Source organism: Microcebus murinus, chromosome 18, assembly GCF_040939455.1.
Source record: "Microcebus murinus isolate Inina chromosome 18, M.murinus_Inina_mat1.0, whole genome shotgun sequence".
Taxonomy (NCBI): Eukaryota; Metazoa; Chordata; class Mammalia; order Primates; family Cheirogaleidae; genus Microcebus; species Microcebus murinus.
This window is the reverse complement of record NC_134121.1, coordinates 58146678-58166034: the sequence shown is the minus strand read 5'-3', so window position 1 is coordinate 58166034 and position 19357 is coordinate 58146678. Positions and strand designations below refer to the sequence as shown.

Below are 19357 nucleotides of genomic sequence, written 5' to 3'. Positions count from 1 at the left end.
TCCTTGTGTGACATCAAGGGTCTTCATCGAGCCTGTCAGTCCCAACCTGGCCCTCTAACTGAACTACTCTTCTCTCTCCAAAGGGCAAGAGACCAGAGGTGAAGCATAGAGAGACCCACGCTTCTCTGCCACTATCCTTTCTCCTGTTTTCTTTCTGGGGACCAGGGTCACTGCCATCTGAGCAGGAGCATGAGAGCCCAGGTGCTCCTACCAGCTGCCCAGCAACCCTTGGGTCTGATTTGATCCAGCGTGAGACAGTCACGCCAGGAAGTCAGCTCTTGTTTTTCTTGCAGTGAATCAGTTAGCGCTTAATCTCCGGGGCGTGTGAGGGGCCCCCGCAGGGCTCATTCAGTTCCAGGACGGCTTCTGCAGAGAGGGGACGTGCAAATGTTGCAGACCTCAGCCCGCCCCCACCCCAGCCCACCTTCTGCTGCCCACCCCCTACCCAGAGTTCTCTCCCCTGCCCAGTGTGGTGGATGACATCTTGCCCCGCTGAGCCCCGCTTCCAGTGGCCACCCACCCCCAGGAAGGGCCAGTAGCAAAGCTGAAGGCAGCTGTGCTGACTTGGGCTTGAGAAGAGAGGCAGGGGTGGTAGCAGCTGGCCCCTGGCCCTGTCATATAAACAAATGGCCTTTTTCTGACAACAGTTGAATGCAGTCATGCAATTAGGGCTTAGAAGGTAATTGTCACCAGGAATAAAGTGGAGCCAGGGGCTGGGGTGCCAACTCACTAATTGGAAGGCACAGGAGACCACTTTGTTTCCTGCTACTCACCTATCAGGGTCCCTTCTGCCCTCCCAACTGCCACTGTCAGCCCCTCCTCCTCCAGGAATGGGGGGCTCCTGGGTACCCCCAACGCCACTTCAGGGGTTGGCCCACTAGATGCAGCCAAAAGGGACACAAGACTTTCCTGTCCCACTGGGGCATGTGGCCAGCCCCAGGCCTCCGTCCCTGGTCTTCCCAGTGTGCTGGGCCCTTTCTCTCCTGCTGGGATGCGTTTGGTCCTCAGCTGGGCCCGCCAGGACATATTGATGCCTGAACCCTAGTGTGTCCTTTCCTTCCCCTGGCTCCTCACAAGCCCCGCTTCCACCAAAACTGCGGATTTCAGTACTGATCCGGGACCGCGCTGGGCCAGTGAAAGGAGTGCCCAGAAGCCGGGGCATCCACCCCCGTCTTGGACCCCTGGGACCACGGGAGAAGGACAAGGCAGCAGCCCTGGCCCTGGAGGTAAGGCAAAGGCCAATAAACTGGCATCACTGTCCGACATTTCCAGGCAGGGGAGTTGGGGCAGAGGGAGAGGCGGGTGGGAAACCCACGTGCAGCGGGCTGCCAGGACTCAGCCGGAGCCTGGGCTGGGAGCGCCTGACAGCCAGCGCTGGTGGCGCCTGGGGGAGGGCGTCCAGTGCACGTCCTGGCCTCTCTCGAGTTGGCCTGAGAATCTTTTGAGGATCCCAGTGACGCACGTCCTACTGCTTCCAGCTCTGAGCCGGCCAGGAAGACGGGCCGCTGAGACTGCGGGTCGTGGTCAGAGGAAGCAGCTGGGCGCTGCCCACTTTCTCAAATGTACCTTGTGCCAGTTGTGGGGGGTGAATGTCCCCTGGCTGCCCCATCATGTCGGTGGGGAACAGGGAGTGGAGACCTGGAGTCCCGGGCTGGCGGGACGGCCCCACCCCTCCTGGTGGGGCATGAGCCCTGGGTGGGGGCCTGCCTGGTAGCGGGGCCTCTCAGCGCGCCTGCAGGTGTTTATTAACCCGAGCCCCAGGGCTGGGGCCTCCCTGGGCCTGCGCCCGCCTGTGTGTCTGTCTCCAGCTCCGTCTCTCCAGGCCCGGCCATTGCCCCACCTGGGCGTGATCGCTGCCGGCTCCCTCTGGGCGTGTGGGTGTTACAAGCCCAAACCTTCTGTGGGAGTCGGGCAGGCTGGCGCCCCGCCCTCCGGGCCGTGCCCTTTCCTCCCAGACTGGTTGTGCAGGAGCGGGCGTGAGTGCAGCCAGCGTGGGTGAGCCCTGGGCCCAGGCCGCTCGCCGCCTCACCTGCAGGGAGGGGCCTCCCAGAAACTGCCTTCCCCGGTGCCCGGCCGCCCCACGGCGCCAGAGCCCTGCTGACCAGCCAGCGAGGACGCCCGCCTGCCACCCACCTGCCCTCCTGCGCCGGCCAAACCCAGCCTGGGCCAGCATCTGCCTTTACGACCATGTTCAAGGGGCTGAGCAAAGGCTCCCAGGGGAAGGGGTCCCCCAAGGGCTCCCCAGCCAAGGGGTCGCCCAAGGGGTCCCCCAGCAAGCATAGCCGGTGAGTGGGGCTGGGGAGCTAGGGTGGGGGTGGTGCCTGTCCCAGGTGTTCCAGCTACCTGGCAGCGGCCTGGAGCCCAGGACCAGCCCAGTGCTGGCATTTGGTGTCCCGAGGCCAAAGGGCCCAGGGGCGGACTCTCTCCCTGCGCAGGAGCTGCTGGATCAGGCCAAGCTCCAGCCCCGGAGGGAGGCAAGAGATGGCCTGGCGCTCCCCACGTTCTCCGGGGAGGCCTGAGGGCTGCGGGTTGGAGAGGGAGTGGGAGAGGTGTTGGGCAGGAGCCTGGGCCTCCGGGTCCCCTGCCAGGGGGCCGGGAAACAGGAGAGCCTGCTCCCCTGGCAGCTGTGCCCTCAAGGCTCCGCTTGGCTGGGCTGACACTTGGGCCCCGGTGCAGGGCAGGCAGGAGGACAAGGCGGGTGTGCCTGGGCCTTTGGGATTTTATTAAAGAGTTGGGGGGTTTCTTTTCCTGTGGGTGTATGGAGGGGGTGCTGTGCCTGCCTGGGGTCACGCTGCTCTCTGCAGGTGGGCTTGGCCGTGTCTTCCCACTGGCCGGCTCCAGCGCCCTGCCTGGGTCGGGGTGTCCAGATAAGAGCTGAGAGGAAAGGCTGGCGTGGGGGCGGCCGCCCATCACCCGATAGGCATCGACAGACACTGAGAGACACTGAGGCCGGGCATCTGGGCAGACAGGAAAGAGCAGTTAAGACTCTCACCCGAGCGACCCGTCCTCCCTGGGGCACCTGAGCCCAGCCCAGGGTGGAGTGTGCGGCTCCCAGTGGGAACAGCCCCTCCCCGGGCTCAGGGCCCGCAGCTCCCCCGTCCCGTCCCGTGGCTCCCAGGTGGTTTGCTCCCGGCCTGGGGCAGCTCTGTCCTCAGGGCCCTGTTGGCTCAGGCTGCAGCGCCCCAAAGAGGGCTCCTCACTCCCCTCGTGTGCAAGCCACTCATTCAACTCGTGAGCACTCACTGCGTCCAGGACCGTTCTGGCCCTGGCGCTGCTGCTGTAAACAGAACTGACCGGTCCCTGCCTTCAAGGCGCCTACCCTCGAGAGGAATGAAAACTCGTGCTGGGTGCTCGCTCTGCCCCTGGCTCTGCACTGGCCGCCACAGATAGATTAATGTGGTTAGTGCTCACAATAACCCTGAGGGGTAGATATGATTATTAAACCCCCATTTTATAAGTGGAAAAACCTCAGGCACAGAGAGGTTGAATAACTTGCCCAAGGTCACACAGCAGCTGTGATGGAGAAGGATCCAACCCAGGGGCCACAGAGTTCTTTCCGACTGATGTGTCTGTTAGCACTGCCGTTCCGCCTGTCCTGTCCTGTGACCCGTAGTCCAAGGCCCAGCTCAGTGAAGGCTTCCCCTTCCCCGGGACTACGACCCCCCCCCAACAAGGTGCCATGCTCAGGAGGCTCGGACCACTCTGCCCTTATTTCTTTTTCTTTATTTTTGAGACAGAGTCTCACTTTGTTGCCCAGGCTAGAGTGAGTGCCGTGGCGTCAGCCTCGCTCACAGCAACCTCAAACTCCTGGGCTGAAGTGATCCTCCTGCCTCAGCCTCCCGAGTAGCTGGGACTACAGGCATGCACCACCATGCCTGGCTGATTTTTTCTATATATATTAGTTGGCCAATTAATTTCTTTCTATTTATAGTAGAGACGGGGTCTCACTCTTGCTCAGGCTGGTTTCGAACTCATGACCTCGAGCAATCCGCCCGCCTCAGCCTCCCAGAGTGCTGGGATTACAGGCATGAACCACCTCGCCTGGCCTGCCCTTATTTCTTTTAGGTCTGCTTGACCCTGTGACTTCCAGAGTCTGAGTGCAAGCACACAGTGGGTGCTCTATTAGAGGCCGCTGAATGAATGCATACAGTGGGTGTTCTATTAGAGGCTGCTGAATGAATGCACACAGTGGGTGCTCTATTAGAGGCCGCTGAATGAATGCACACAGTGGGTGCTCTATTAGAGGCCGCTGAATGAATGCACACAGTGGGTGCTCTATTAGAGGCCACTAAATGAATGCACACAGTGGGTGCTGTATTAGAGGCCGCTGAATGAATGCATGGTCAAGAACCCCGGGGGCTTAAGAATCAGGCTTACCCTCTGTTCCTGTCCCTGTGACCCACAGCAAGCCAGATGCCTAGCTGGGCTTTGGACCCTCACATCTGGAGAGTGTTGGGGACCCCAGCAATCTTAGCTCCTCCAGATGGTGGCTAAACCCTGGACACTGGCGCAGCCCCTGGGTGGGGGAGGGGTGGGGAGGGATGGGGAGGGGTGACAGGCCTGGAGTGGGAGGAAGTGGGGTGGGGGACATGCCGCTGTTCCCTGCCCTCAGCCGGCCCAACGGCCACTCCTCGGGGCCCAGCCAGGCTCTCAGGTATTAGTGGCTGAGCCGGTGACTCACCAGCTCGCTGGGCCACCACCCGCCAACCCGAGGAAGCGGGCAGGCAGCTGGGCGGGGTCAGGAACTCACTGCCAGGACAGCTGGCTGAGGCTGCAGATGTCGGGCCCACCTGCTCCCCTGTGCCACGCACACCTGAGACCCTCACTTTCTGAACCCTCGTGTTGGGGACAATGTTCTCACCACTGTCCCCGGGACTGAGTATCTCGCAGGGTCTCCCGCAGACAGAGACCCCAGAGTCCCCCCAGGCCATGGACTCCTCCCTCCCGGACAGTTAGCCGGCTGTAGGGCAGGATGTGGGAGAGGGAGAGCAGGGCACAGCACCTGGGTGGGGCACAGAGAGGCCACCATGGTGCCCTCTGTCCCCACCACCCACCAGAGCTGCCACCCAGGAACTGGCCCTGCTCATCTCCCGCATGCAAGCCAATGCCGACCAGGTGGAGAGGGACATCCTGGAGACCCAGAAGAGGCTGCAGCAGGTGGGCCCACGCAGCAGGGGGTGGGGCGTGGGGGCAGGCCGGTGGCATGGGGGGCCTGTTGTCACACGTGGTGGACCCAGAGTGCCCACTGGTGATGCTGAAGATGGGACAGACAGCCCCTGTCCTGCACTGCCCGCTCCCTGGCACCCAGTGGACGAGAGGGCTCGGCCTTCCTTCTTTGCTGGGCTCCCAAACTTGGGGTCAAAGGGAGGGGCCCAGGGCTCCCCTCATGTCCTGGCTGCCTGCCCCAGAGATGTCCTAGGCCTGCCCCTCTGACCGTGAGGTTGGCTGGTCTAGCTGGGGTCCCAAAGGTGGGGCTCGGGCCTGCAGAGGTGGGGCGGCGAGGGTGTGGGGGCCCTGGGCCCCAGCGAAGCTCCCGTCCCACGGCCCCAGGACCGGCTGAACAGCGAGCAGAGCCAGGCCCTGCAGCACCAGCAGGAGACGGGCCGCAGCCTGAAGGAGGCCGAGATGCTGCTCAAGGACCTGTTCCTGGACGTGGACAAGGCCCGGCGGCTCAAGCACCCGCAGGCCGAGGAGATCGAGAAGGAGTGAGTGGGGCAGCAGCCGGGGCTGGGCTCCTGGATGGAGGCGCTGGGGTCCCAGGGGAAGCCCCAGGCCCAGGCCTGACCTGCCGGCCACCTCCTTGGCAGCATCAAGCAGCTGCACGAGCGGGTGACCCAGGAGTGTGCCGAGTACCGTGCCCTGTACGAGAAGATGGTGCTGCCGCCTGACGTGGGGCCCAGGGTCGACTGGGCGCGTGTGCTGGAGCAGAAACAGGTTAGGGCACACCCAATGTCTGAGACACCCCCAAGGGGTTCAGAGTCACCCCAGCACAGAGAACAATACAGAACTGCGTCTGATCCAGGGCCTGACTGCATGCTGGCACCTGGGGTGGCTCAGGGGCCCGGGAAGGGCAAAAGCAGAGCAGACAGTGCAGTCAGGGAGGGCTTCCTGCAGGAGAAGGTCTTCCTCAGGGAGGTGAGAGGGCTCAGTTGGGTCATAGCAAAGTGGTGAAGAGAGAACATTCCAGAAAGAAGGAGCAAAGGCTCCTGCCGGGAGGAAGCCTGGGGTGTGACGTGAAGTGGGGTTTTCTGGGCAAGTGGGCAGAGCCAGGTCACTCTGATGGTAGGGTGAGGAGTTGTGCCTTCATGCCACAACAGAAGGGATGTCCTGACAGGAATGGAGGGACAGTGGGGAGGGGGCCGGTGGAGCAGAGTGTGCTGGGGTCCTGGAGCTTGGCTGGAGGTGTCCAGGCAGGAGGCACTGAGGCTGGGGCCACAGATGAGGCAGGACAAAGTGGGGAGACTTTTCAGAGGCTGAGCCCTAGGGAGCAGCAGGCCATGCACTCCCCTAGCTGGCCACCCCCTGCCCAAATGACCAACTCCTCTGCCCCGGCGGGAGGTGCTGTGGGGTCCAGTGGGCTGAGCTGAGTGGGCTCCCCTGCAGAAGCAGGTCTGCGCGGGCCAGTACGGGCCGGGCATGGCAGAGCTGGAGCAGCAGGTGGCCGAGCACAACATCCTGCAGAAGGAGATCGAGGCCTATGGGCAGCAGCTGCGGACCCTTGTGGGGCCGGTGGGTGACCCCCCTCCCTGGGGCCTGCATCCATGCCCAGTCCCCAGCCCCGCTTCTCCCAGGGGAGCTGGAGCTAGATCCATGGGCTCCCTGGGGAGCGAGTGGGTGGGACACAGCTGGCCCAGCCCTGCGGGTGCCATCCCCTGCACCCCCCCTCTCACGGCCTCTGTTCCTCCCCTTGGTCGAGGCAGGACGCGACCACCATCCGGAGCCAATACCGGGACCTACTGGTGAGCAGGAGGGAGCCCGGGCAGGGTGGCGCAAGCTGGGCTGGGGGTGGCCGCCTGGGCCCTGGACGGGGCCAGTGTTTCTGCGCGAACTGACGGCGCCTCTTGCCACGCTCCTCTCCGCACCCTGAGCGCAGAAGGCGGCGTCGTGGCGCGGGCAGAGCCTGGGCAGCCTGTACACGCACCTGCAGGGCTGCACGCGGCAGCTGGGCGCCCTGGCCGAGCAGCAGCGCCGCATCGTGCAGCAGGACTGGAGCGACCTCATGGCCGACCCCGCGGGCGTGCGGCGCGAGTACGAGGTCCGCGCGCGGAGGGCGGGGGCGGGGACGGGGGATGGAGGGGGGGGACGAGGGGCCCCCAGGGCCATCGCGGTCCTCACCGCCGCTCTCCGCCCCCGCCCGCCCCCAGCACTTCAAGCAGCACGAGCTGCTGCGCCAGGAGCAGAGCGTGAACGAGCTGGAAGACGACGGGGAGCGCATGGTGGAGCTCGGGCACCCTGCGGTGGCGCCCATCCAGGTGCGCAGGCCCCGCCCGTGCCCAGATGTGCCCTCCCTCAGCGGGGACTTCCCAGGGAGGCTGGGCAGAGAGGGAGGGAGGGAGGGAGGGAGGGCGGCTGGGTGGGGCGTGGTCCCAGGGCTCCTGCTGTCCCCAGGCCCACCAGGAGGCCCTGAAGATGGAGTGGCAGAACTTCCTGAACCTGTGCATCTGCCAGGAGAGCCAGCTGCAGCACGTGGAGGACTACCGCAGGGTGAGCCTGTGGGCCGGGCAGCAGGGGCAGGCGGCCACCAGGCCGCACAGGTGCCTGGAGGCCCCCCAGGACACCTGCCATGGTGAGGGCCAAGGCACCTCTAAAAAAGACAGAGCTATATGGTTGTGACTAGGTCCCAGAGGGAAAATAAAGTCATGCATGCATGCATGCTCAACGCGTTGATATCACCCCCACAAGGGTGGAAATTGGTTCTTAAGGGTGAAAAAATATCTTAACTTTTTGCATACATAAAGCACAGATCTGCGCACAGTACCTAAACAGATACACAACATACCTGTGCTATTGAAATTTCATGAGGGCTGTGTGCGGTGGCTCACACCTTAATCCTAGCACTTTGGGAGGCTGAGGCAAGAGGATTGCTTGAGGCCAGGAGTTTGAGACCAGCCTGGGCAACATAGCAAGACCCTGTCTCTAGGGAAAAAAAAATTTTAATTAGCTGGACGTGGCGGTGCACACCTGTACTCCCAGCTACTTTGGAGGCTGACGTGGAAGGATTACTTGAGCCCAGAAGTCTGTGGTTGCAGTGAGCTATGATGACGCCACTGCACTCCAGCCTGGGTGACAGAGCATGACACTGTCTCAAAAAAAAAAAAAAAGAAAAGAAAAAAAGAAAGAAAGAAATTAAAATTCATGGAGTTGGTTGGATGGCATTTAAGGAAAAAATGTCTAAAAAGTCTCTTTAGGGGGCCGGGCACAGTGGCTCACGCCTGTAATCCTAGCATTCTGGGAGGCCGAGGCGGGCGGATTGCTTGAGGTCAGGAGTTCGAGACCAGCCTGAGCAAATGCGAGACCCCGTCTCTACTATAAATAGAAAGAAATTAATCGCCCAACTAATATATATTAAAAAATTAGCCGGGCGTGGTAGCACATGCCTGTAGTCCCAGCTACTCGGGAGGCTGAAGCAGAAGGATCGCTTGAGCCCAGGAGTTTGAGGTTGCTGTGAGCTAGGCTGACGCCACGGCACTCACTCTAGCTTGGGCAACAAAGCGAGACTCTAAGTCAGTGAACCAAAAATGCCCCATTTGCAGAGAACTCCAGTGAAAAAAGGTCCTACTGCCTGGGTAGAAAAAGGCCAATAGTGTAGGGGAAAGCGGTGATTTAGGTTCAGCTGGTTTAGGGTTAGTTGGGATTAGCTGGTTTGCAGGGTCAGCGGGCAGCAGGCTGCCCTGGGCTCTGCCCTTGACCGCCCAGCAACTTCAGTTCCAGGAAGAGGCCGACTCGGTCAGCCAGACCTTGGCGAAGCTCACCTCCAGCTTGGACACCAAGTACAGCCCTGCCCCTGGGGACCTCTCTGGTGCCCCCACAGAGCTGTTGCGACAGCTGGAGGTGAGACAACCCCACAGGCCACCTGCACCCTACTCCTGGGGATCAGGCCTGCCCATCTTTCTGGCCTGGGGACAGGGGCGGGGGTCTGCTCCACAGGGGAAGGCTGGCCAGTTACCAGCAAGCCCTTCCCCTCTTTGACAAGGGCAGCCTGCGAGAGCTCTGAGTCCCTCCAGTGTCCACTCTGGGCCTGGGTGGTGCTGGGCAGCCCCTACCCACAACCAGCCAATCCCAGCACCCCAGGCCCCTGGGGCGGCTCCTTTTACTCTGCCGAGTTAGAGACCGCGGCTTCATGAAGGCCAGACTCGGACTCCCTTCAGGGACGGGGAGGGGTGGCCTCCAGGGCAGCCTGGCCTGAGCCCCCACTGCCTGGGTCCCCGGCAGGCAGAGGAGAAGCAGCTGGCCATCACCGAGAAGGCCATTGGGGACCTGCAGCGGCACAGCCAGGAGGTGGCCCCTCTGCCACAGCGCAGGAACCCACTCCAGCAGCCCCTCCGGGTGGACAGCATCTGCGACTGGGACTCAGGAGAAGTGCGAACCCTGCTCCAGCCCCAGCACTCCTGTGCCTGCCTCTGCCCCACCCTCTGACCTGTCCTTGTCCCCCCCAGCACCTCCCACCCCTTCTCAGCCCCTGTTCCAACTGCTGTCCCTGTCCCCAGTCCCTACCCCATTTTGGGCTTGGCCCCATGCCCTGAGCCTGCACGGCCCCCCATGTGTCCCCAGGTGCAGCTGCTGCGGGGGGAGCGGTACACGCTGGTGGACAACGCTGACCCGCACACCTGGGCCGTGCAGGGCCCTGGCGGGGAGACCAAGAGTGCCCCAGCCGCCTGCTTCTGCATCCCGGCCCCAGACCCTGAAGCCGTGGCCAGGGCCTCCAGGTGGGCCTGCCTAGGGACACGAGAGAGGAGGAGGCAGGCTGTGAGCCAGACCAGGCCCTGTGCTGCCCAAGGCCACAGCCTGGCAGACCCCTGACTTAAGCCTGGACTTCACCAGGAGCCGTGTCTGCCGGGGCTGGGGAGGGACAGAGAGGAGGGACGTCCTCATCTGAACTCCTCCTGTTCCAGGCTGGCCTCAGAGCTGCAGGCCCTGAAGCAGAAACTGGCCACAGTCCAGAGCCGTCTGAAGGCCAGTGCCACGGAGGCCATACGGCCTGGCCAGCAGGGTACCGAGGGCCGGCCCGAGAGGGGGTGGTTGTTGGGTTAGAGGGAGTGGATTCCTACTTTGGCCACTGCTGGGGGGCTGTGATGGGTATAGGGTGACACTGGGTTAGGGGCATCTGCTCAGGGGCTGTCCCTCTGTTAGGCCCTGCCCACCCACTTGCAGCCACACCCCTGAAGGACCCTCTATGGGCTCCCAGGGAGCACCCGTCTGCAGACAGGAGACAGGCCCTGGGCCCTCACCAGCACCCTCTGCCCCCAGCGCCAGCCGGCTCGGCCTCGGTCGACCCACAGGCCCAGAAGCTGCTGACACAGATGACCCGGCTGGACGGGGACCTCAGGCAGATAGAGAGGCAGGTGCTGGCCTGGGCCCGCACCCCGCTGAGCCGCACCTCCCCACTGGAGGACCTGGAGGGCCGCATCCACAGCCACAAGGTGGGTGAGCCGCAGGCAGGGCCCACACACACTCTAGGGAGGCGACACAAGTCGGGGAGCAGCCGCCAGGATCGAAGGTGGAGGAGGGGCACGGACAGTCCTGGGCTCAGACAGGCTGGTTCTCACCCTGCGTCCTCCACTGACTGGCTCTGTGATCTTGGGCCTCATCCCTGAGACAGGCGTGGTAATGCCCAGCTCGTCTGGTTGCCCAGGGATGAAGTGCAGTAACGCCGGGGAAGGTTCTAGCATGACCCAGTGTAAAGGCCGTGCACCCAGGAGGTGTTCTGCCCAAGGTCCTGAGAGCAGCAAGGAAGCCTGGGGTATTTTAGGGGGTGGTTCTTCCTGGCTTGATTGGGGGGCATCCTTCCTGGGGAGGTTGCACGGTTGTCTGAATATCGTTACCAAAGAACAAGTTCTCTGCCGGGTGAACTCAACCCCCCTCCCCCCAAAGAGCTGAAAGTGAAAGCGTGAAAGCCACCCTTCCCCTTGCTGGGGGCAGCGGTCCCGGTTATCCTTCCAAACCGGTTTCTATTCAAATATATCGTATCCTTTGTGTTTGGCTCTAAAACATTTGAATCATGTCGTTCACATTCTTGTGCAACTTGTCACTTTCTCTCCACAATGTGCTGTGGACATTCGGAGGTGGCAGCCTGCTGGGTCAGAGGCCGGGCAGGGCAGGGGGTTGCTCCCAGAGTGGGACAGCAGCAAGGCAGGGCCCAGGGGCGACTCTGAGATGAAGAAGAGCGTGCCGGGCGTTCTTAGGGGGTCCCTTGGGAGACACTGTGCAAGGGAGGGGGCAGAAGCAGGCGGCAGAGGGGGCGCCCTGCCGCAGTGCAGTCTCAGCCGAGGCCTCAGCCGGCCCGCGGGGAGCTCTGGAGCTGGGCGGGGGCCTCTATACCCCACGTTGATACGTCACTGGCTGGCCTGTGGGGCAGGGTGGTCCCCAGAGCGACTGACAGTGGAGGCGTCACACCGCATAGGTCCTTGGGGTTTGGAGCCCCAGCACCAGGCGCATCAGTGATGTCGGGGGCCGGGGGAAGCTTGGTTAGCCTGGCCGAGGCGGTGCCCGGCAGGGTCAGCACTACACAGTGACCTGTGTGACGGAGGGAATGAGGGCCATGACCCCGTGACAGAGCCTGGGGTGACAGTGAAGCCGCTGTGAGAGGACAACAAGGTGAGGTAGACAGGAGGCAGCGGTGAGCCTGGCATGCGGCCCTGCGGCATCCTCCCATCAGTCATCCCCGCAGACGAGGAGACTGAGGGTCAGAGAGGTTGACCTGCCCTAGGTCGTCCACACAGGGACTAGCGGGGCCAGGCCTGTACCTGGTTCTCTGGCCTGCGCCCGAGCACGTGCCTCTGTGGGCACGGTTAGGTTGGCCTGGCGGGAGAGCTGGGCAGAACCCACTGCCCGGGGAGCCTGACCCCAGCCCTTCTGCAGGGCACGGCCCAGCGCCTGCAGGGCCTGGGCGCCGAGAAGGAGGCGGCCCAGCAGCAGTGCGAGGCGTTTCTGTCGGCACGGCCCGTGGGCCCCGCCGCCCTGCAGCTGCCCGTGGCCCTGAACAGCGTCAAGAACAAGCACAGCGACGTGCAGGTTCTGTGCAGTCTCTACGGGGAGAAGTGAGTGCTCGGGGTCCCGGGCAGGGCAGCGGGGTGTGGCCGAGGGGGTGTCTGACCCTCCCTCCTCCGCGGCAGAGCCAAGGCTGCCCTGGGGCTGGAGCGGCAGATCCGGGACTCGGACAGGGTCATCGGAGGCTTCGAGTCCACCCTGGCGCAGGAGGCGCCCGTCCCTGCCGCCCCCGGGGCGCTGCAGGACAGGGTCAGCCAGCTGCAGGTGAGGGGCCGGCGGGACGGGGCACAGCCTGGCCGAGCAATTTGGGGGTGGGTGGGGTGGACCCGGCATCTGGCGGCACGAGGGTGCATGCGCTGTGTCCCCCGTCCCCAGCACCAGCGGAGGGAGCTGCTGGGGCAGCAGGCCTGCGTGCTGGGGCTGCACCGCGAGCTGAAGGCCGCCGAGCACGCGTGCGCCGCGCTGCAGAACAACTTCCACGAGTTCTGCCAAGACCTGCCGCGCCAGCAGCGCCAGGTGCGGGCCCTCACCGACCGCTACCACGCCGTGGGGGACCAGCTGGACCTGCGGTGAGCGGCGGGGCGCTCGGGCACACGGTGTGGGCCGGGGTGGAGCCCGGGCACTGCTGCCACACACGCTGCGTCAGCGTGGAGAGGGGGCCTTACCTCTTGGAGGCTCCGGTGCCTCAACCCTAAAATGGGTAACAGTGCTTCCTTCCCAGGGTGATGCCTGGCAGAGGCTGTCCCTTCCATCTCAGAATGCCCGGCCCCAGCCAGGGTCAGAGAGGAGGGGCTCTGCACGGCAGGTCACCCAGGCCTCCTGAGCTGTGCCGGGGAGGAGGCTCCCACCAGCCGCCTCTGTGCACCCCTTGCCTGCCCCAGAGGGCAGCTGTCACCTCTGTTCCGGGCCTCGTCCTCCCACAGGGAGAAGATGCTGCAAGATGTGGGCCTCACCTACCAGCAGTTCAAGAACTGCAGGGACAACCTGAGCTCCTGGCTGGAGCACCTGCCCCACAACCAGGTGCGGCCCAGCGACGGGCCCAGCCAGATCGCCTACAAGCTGCAAGCAGAGAAGGTGAGGGGCTGGGCTGTGGGCGACGTGGCGCGCTGTTCCTCCTCCCTGGCCGCTTCCACCCCACCAGGGACAGCTGCTTGGGCACGGGACGCCCCCTAGCGGCCAAGGCTCAAAAGAGGCCACAGAGTGAGGCCACAGAGGTCTTAGGTCACCCCCTTCCCTGGCCTCCACCTGAAAGGTGCCACTTTGCCCATGAAAACGGCCAGCCCATCTTTGTCTGCTCTGAGGTGGGTGGTAGGATTCATGCTCAGGCCCCAGAGCATGGGGGTTCCAACCACTGCTGCGTCTTCCTCACGCTGTCAAGCCCTGCTATGTACCAGTCAGTGCACCAGGGGCCCCTGCCCCAGGCTGGTAAGCGCTTGTGTGGAGAAGCCAGTGCCCCAGGGGAGCACCTGCGGGACACCCATGGGGGTCCAGGCAAGTGGGGCAGAAGGATCTGCCACGAAAGCTGAGACTGGAGGATAGACAGGTGGCTGGGGGAGAGGGTGAAATGTCCCAAGCAGAAAGAATGGCAGTCAGGGGACACAGGGGGACTCGGGAGAGAGGACCAGACCACGCAGGCCCTGCCCGGCCTGGGAAGAAGGCTGGACTCTCCCCTGTGGCCTGGGAAGGCATGGCCCAGATTGGCGTCTAGAAGGAGCCTCTGACTTTTTTTTTTTTTTTTTTTTTTTTGAAACAGAATCTTTCTCTGTCACCTGGGCTAGAGTGCAGTGGCATCATCACAGCTCACTGCAACCTCAAACTCCTGAGCTCAAGTGATCCTCTTGCCTCAGCCTCCCAAGTAGCTGGGACTACAGGCATGCGCCACCATGCCCGGCTGATTTTTCTAGCTTTAGTAGAGATGGGGTCTCATTCTTGCTCAGGCTGGTCTCAAACTCCTGAGTTCAAGCGATCCTCCCACCTTGGCTTCCCAGACTGCTAGGATTACAGGTGTGAGCCACCATACCCAGCCACCTCCTGACTCTTGATTCTTCCCTGGCAGAGGCTGACGCAAGAGATCCAGAGCCGAGATCGGGACAGGGCTGTGGCATCCCGCCTCTCCCAGGACTTGCAGGCAGCTCTGCAAGTAAGCGGATTCACTTCAGTGTGTCCCTCTTTATCCTGCACCCTACCCCTCCCACCCCTGCTCCCTCACGCCCAGCTGCCCCCATGACATCATCCTGCTGTCCTCTCCTCCCTGCTCAGGACTATGAGCTGCAGGCAGACACCTACCGCTGCTCCTTGGAGCCCAGCCTGGCGGTGTCAGCCCCCAAGAAGCCCCGAGTGGCTCCCCTGCAGGAGAGCATCCAGGCCCAGGTGAGGCGGGACCTGGCGGGGCTCAGCGTACCTTGGCACCAGCTCTGCAGCCTCCGAGGCGGGAGCTGACTCTGCCCTCCCTTCCCCTCCCTTTGCCCTGTACAGGAGAAGGACCTTGCAAAGGCCTATACTGAGGTCGTGGCGGCACACCAGCAACAGCTACACCAGCTGGAGTTTGCTAGAAAGATGCTGGAGAAGGTACAGAGATGACACCTACTCTGTTCCCACAATGGCCAGGAATATGCACTCCATTCCCCCGATGGCTGATGGCCGTGCTGTCAACCTGACACGTCTTCCCTGCCTCCTCTCCCTGCAGCCTGCAGCCCCTGGGCAGGCCCAGCAGCTCGACAGGGGTGCAGCTCCCTGCCTCCTGCAGTTTCCTCCCCAGTGGCTCTTATAGGCTGGTATCCATCCCAGAGGTAGGCCCTGGAGATGTCATTCGGTGAAGCCACAGCTTAGCCACTGGGCAGTCTTCTGATGGGACAGGACCACTAACTCCAGAGGGCAGAGAAATCCCCCAGAGTCTTTAGCCTTGGACCCAGACACAACGGCAGCAGGTCACCTGGGTATCTGTCCCTGCTGGACCAGGAGCTGGAAGCTCTTCATGATCTTGGTGGCCTGCCAGCTTTTCTACCACCGTGAGCCTCCATCCAGCATCCCCCAGAGGAGTCTGGGCCCATTCCTGGGAGCCTGGATGGAAGGGACAGGGAGAACCTGTCCTATTTGCACTTTCTAGCGCACCCCTGGCCTGCACACTGCCTTGTGTCCTAACTTCACAGCACGGAGTGCATCTCCTCGACATCCTGCATCCAAGCACCTCAGGGCTTCAGCTCCTCCTGGGACCTACCGGCAGGGAGGGGTCTCTGATCCTGGGGTTGGGGTATAGAAAAACAGAGCTCATGTCTTTCTTCCTCTCACCCCTTCTTCTCTCCCCCTTCCCTCACTCTGCAGAAGGAACTCAGTGAGGACATCCAGGTGACCCACGATGCAAAGCAAGGGTCTGAGAGCCCAGCCCGGGCAGGGAGGGAGTCAGAGGCCCTGAAGTCCCAGCTGGAGGAGGAGAGGAAGCGGGTGGCCCAGGTGCAGCGCGAGCTGGAGGAGCAGAGAGGCCAGCTGCTGCAGCTGAGGACCCAGCGGCCCCTGGAGAGGCTGGAGGAGAAGGAGGTGGTGGAGTTCTACCGGGACCCCCAGCTGGAGAGCAGCCTGTCCAAGGTGAAGGCCCAGCTGGAGCAGGAGGGCAAGCGGCGGGCCGGGCTGCAGGCAGACCTGGAAGCGGCCGCCCAGAAGGTCGTCCAGCTGGAGAGCAAGAGGAAGACCATGCAGCCTCATCTGCTGACCAAGGAGGTCACCCAAATCGAGAGGGACCCCAGCCTGGACAGCCAGGCAGCCCAGCTCAGCAACAGAATCCTGCAGGTCCAGGGGGAGGACGCTGTCATCGTGGCCCGCCTGGAAGAGCTGAAGAAGGAGCTGCTGGCCCTTGAGCAGAGGGAGGTGGACGTGAAGGAGAAGGTTGTGGTGAAAGAAGTGGTCAAGGTGGAGAAGGATCTGGAAATGGTCAAGGCAGCCCGGGCTCTGAGGCTGCAGATAGAGGAGGGTGCTGCAAGGAGGAAGGGGGCAGAGGAGGCTGTGGCCAAGCTGCAGGTGCGCATCGAAGACCTAGAGCGGGCCATCAGCTCGGTGGAGCCCAAGGTCATTGTGAAGGAGGTGAAGAAGGTGGAGCAGGACCCGGGCCTTCTCCAAGAGTCCTCCAGGCTCAGGAGCCTCCTGGAGGAGGAGAGGAAGCGGAGCGCGGCGCTGGCCAGGGAGCTCACGGAGCTGCACAGCAAATACAGCGCGGTGCAGAAGCAGAGGCCCAAAGTGCAGCTCCAGGAGCGCGTCCACGAGATCTTCCAGGTGGACCCGGAGACCGAGCGCGAGATCGTGCGGCTGCGGGCCCAGCTGCAGGAGGCGGCCGGCAGGAGGAGCAGCGTGGAGAAGGAGGTGGAGAGGCTGCTGCCCGACCTGGAAGCCCTGCGGGCGCAGAAGCCCGCGGTGGAGTACAAGGAGGTGACGCAGGAGGTGGTGAAGCACGAGAGGAGCCCGGAGGTGCTGCGCGAGATCGACCGCCTGAAGGCCCAGCTCAACGAGCTGGTCAACGCGCACGGGCGCTCGCAGGAGCAGCTCATCCGGCTGCAGGGCGAGCGCGACGAGTGGAAGCGGGAGCGGGCCAAGGTGGAGACCAAGACGGTGAAGAAGGAGGTGGTGCGCCACGAGAAGGACCCGGTCCTGGAGAAGGAGGCGGAGCGGCTCCGCCAGGAGGTGCGGGAGGCGGCCCAGAAGAGGCGGGCCGCCGAGGACGCCGTCTATGAGCTGCAGAGCAAGTACCTGCTGCTGGAGAGGCGGAAGCCCGAGGAGAAGGTGGTGGTGCAGGAGGTCGTGGTCACCCAGAAGGACCCGAAGCTGCGCGAGGAGCACAGCCGGCTGAGCCGGAGCCTGGACGAGGAGGTGGGGCGGCGGCGGCAGCTGGAGCTGGAGGTGCAGCAGCTGCGGGCCGGCGTGGAGGAGAAGGAGGCGCTGCTCAGCTTCGGCGAGGACCGCGGCAAGAAGCTGGCCCTCGAGAGGGAGCTGCGGCAGCTGACCTTGAGGATCCAGGAGCTGGAGAAGCGGCCTCCCGCGGTGCAGGAGAAGATCATCATGGAGGAAGTGGTCAAGCTGGAGAAGGACCCGGAGCTGGAGAGGTCCACGGAGGCCCTGCGGCGGGACCTGGACCAGGAGAAGACCCGGGTGGCGGAGCTGCACCGGGAGAGCAAGCACCTGCAGGTGCAGCTCGACGTCCTGCAGAAGACCAAATCGCAGGAGAAGACCATCTACAAGGAGGTGATCCGGGTGCAGAAGGACCGGGCGCTGGAGGACGAGCGGGCCCGCGTGTGGGAGCTGCTCTCCAGGGAGCGCGCGGCCCGGCAGGCCCAGGAGGAGGCGGCGGGGCGCCTGCGGGAGCGGATCCACAGGGCCGAGGCGCTGGGGAGGACCTGGTCCCGGGAGGAGGCCGAGCTGCAGAAGGCCCGGGACCAGGCGGGCCAGGAGCGCGGGCGGCTGCAGCAGGAGCTGCGGGTGCTGGAGAGGCAGAAGCAGCAGCAGGCACTGCAGCTGCAGGAGGAGTCGAAGCTGCTCAGCCAGAAGACGGAGAGCGAGCGGCAGAAGGCCACCCAGCGGGGCCAGGCGCTCTCGCGGCTCGAGGCAGCCATCCTCCACGAGAAGGACCAGATTTACGAGAAGGAGCGAACGCTCCGGGACCTCCACGCCAAGGTGAGCCGGGAGGAGCTCAGCCAGGAGACTCAGACGCGGGAGACCAACCTCTCCACCAAGATCTGCATCCTGGAACCTGACACGGGGAAGGACATGTCCCCGTATGAGGCCTATAAGAGGGGCATCATCGACCGAGGCCAGTACCTGCAGCTGCAGGAGCTCGAGTGCGACTGGGAGGAGGTCACCACCTCGGGCCCCTGTGGGGAGGAGTCTGTGCTGCTGGACCGCAAGAGTGGGAAGCAGTACTCCATCGAGGCCGCCCTCCGCTGCCGGCGCATCTCCAAGGAGGAGTACCACCTGTACAAGGACGGCCACCTGCCCATCTCCGAGTTCGCCCTGCTTGTGGCCGGGGAGACCAAGCCCTGCTCCTCGCTCTCCATCGGCTCCATCATCTCCAAGTCCCCGCTCACCTCCCCAGCCCCGCAGAGCACCGGTTTCTTCTCTCCCAGCTTCACTCTGGGGCTCGGCGATGACAGCTTCCCCATCGCCGGGGTCTATGACACAACCACAGACAACAAGTGCAGCATCAAGACGGCCGTGGCCAAGAACATGCTGGACCCCATCACCGGGCAGAAGCTGCTGGAGGCCCAGGCGGCCACAGGGGGCATCGTGGACCTCCTGAGCCGCGAGCGCTACTCCGTGCACAAGGCCGTGGAGCGGGGCCTGATCGACAATGTCTCCACGCAGCGGCTGCTCAACGCCCAGAAGGCCTTCACCGGCATCGAGGACCCCGTCACCAAGAAGAGGCTGTCGGTGGGCGAGGCCATCCAGAAGGGCTGGATGCCCGCGGAGAGCGCGCTCCCGCACCTGCAGGCGCAGCACCTCACCGGGGGGCTCATCGACCCCAAGAGGACCGGCCGCATCCCTGTCCCGCAGGCTCTGCTCTCCGGAATGATCAGCGAGGAGCTGGCCCGGCTCCTGCAGGACGAGTCCAGCTACGAGAAGGATCTGACAGACCCCATCTCCAAGGAACGGCTGAGCTACAAGGAGGCCATGGGCCGCTGCAGGAAAGACCCGGTGAGCGGCCTGCTGCTCCTCCCCGCGGCACTGGAGGGGTACCGCTGCTGCTACCGCGCGGCCTCCCCCACCGTCCCACGCTCCCTTCGCTGACGCTGGCGCTGGCCGGGGCAGTGTGTGTGCTGGGGGTGGGGTGCACAGACCTCTCACCCCCAGAGCAGCCTAATCCCAAGCAGTGGGTCTTCCCTCTGCCCAACCGCCGTTTTGTTATTTTATTACTCATCTGTGGTGTTGGCCTCCCCCAGCCTTGGTGCCTGACCCACCCCCAGACCAGGAGAGCAGCAGCTCGTGTTGTCCTCCCCCTCCCCCACCCAGTGATCCCAATAAACGGATTCTCCCTGGGCCGAGTCTCCTTCACCGTTGGGGACGCAGGATCCATCTGTCATCTGTCCGGGGTGTGAGCTCAGGGCAGCACTGCCTGGGCCCATCCGCAGGTGGGGAATGGACGTGCCCACGTGCCTGCCTGGGAAACAGTGTT

At 63.6% G+C, this 19357-nt stretch overlaps 1 protein-coding gene across 1 annotated transcript; it reads left to right on the top strand.

Moving 5' to 3' along the window:
• The first annotated feature begins 1839 nt into the window (after nt 1–1839).
• Nucleotides 1840–19175, top strand: EVPL (envoplakin). The gene is made up of 22 exons (XM_012778858.2): nt 1840–2285; nt 5058–5157; nt 5551–5705; nt 5808–5934; nt 6604–6729; nt 6921–6959; nt 7094–7255; nt 7365–7472; nt 7609–7704; nt 8926–9051; nt 9433–9579; nt 9772–9926; nt 10113–10210; nt 10468–10640; nt 12079–12257; nt 12333–12471; nt 12583–12776; nt 13131–13281; nt 14264–14347; nt 14467–14577; nt 14683–14775; nt 15529–19175. Exons 1-22 carry the CDS (start codon nt 2188–2190, stop codon nt 18970–18972), a joined length of 6105 nt encoding a protein of 2034 aa, XP_012634312.2. The 5' UTR covers nt 1840–2187; the 3' UTR covers nt 18973–19175.
• The last annotated feature ends 182 nt before the right edge of the window (nt 19176–19357 follow it).

Coding starts and splice junctions, on each gene's coding strand:
- EVPL (XM_012778858.2), top strand. CDS start 2,188: ATGTTCAAGGGGCTGAGCAAAGGCTCCCAGGGGAAGGGGTCCCCCAAG. Junction 6,960..7,093: donor GCCAATACCGGGACCTACTG/GTGAGCAGGAGG, acceptor CCCTGAGCGCAG/AAGGCGGCGTCGTGGCGCGG. Junction 9,052..9,432: donor AGCTGTTGCGACAGCTGGAG/GTGAGACAACCC, acceptor GGTCCCCGGCAG/GCAGAGGAGAAGCAGCTGGC.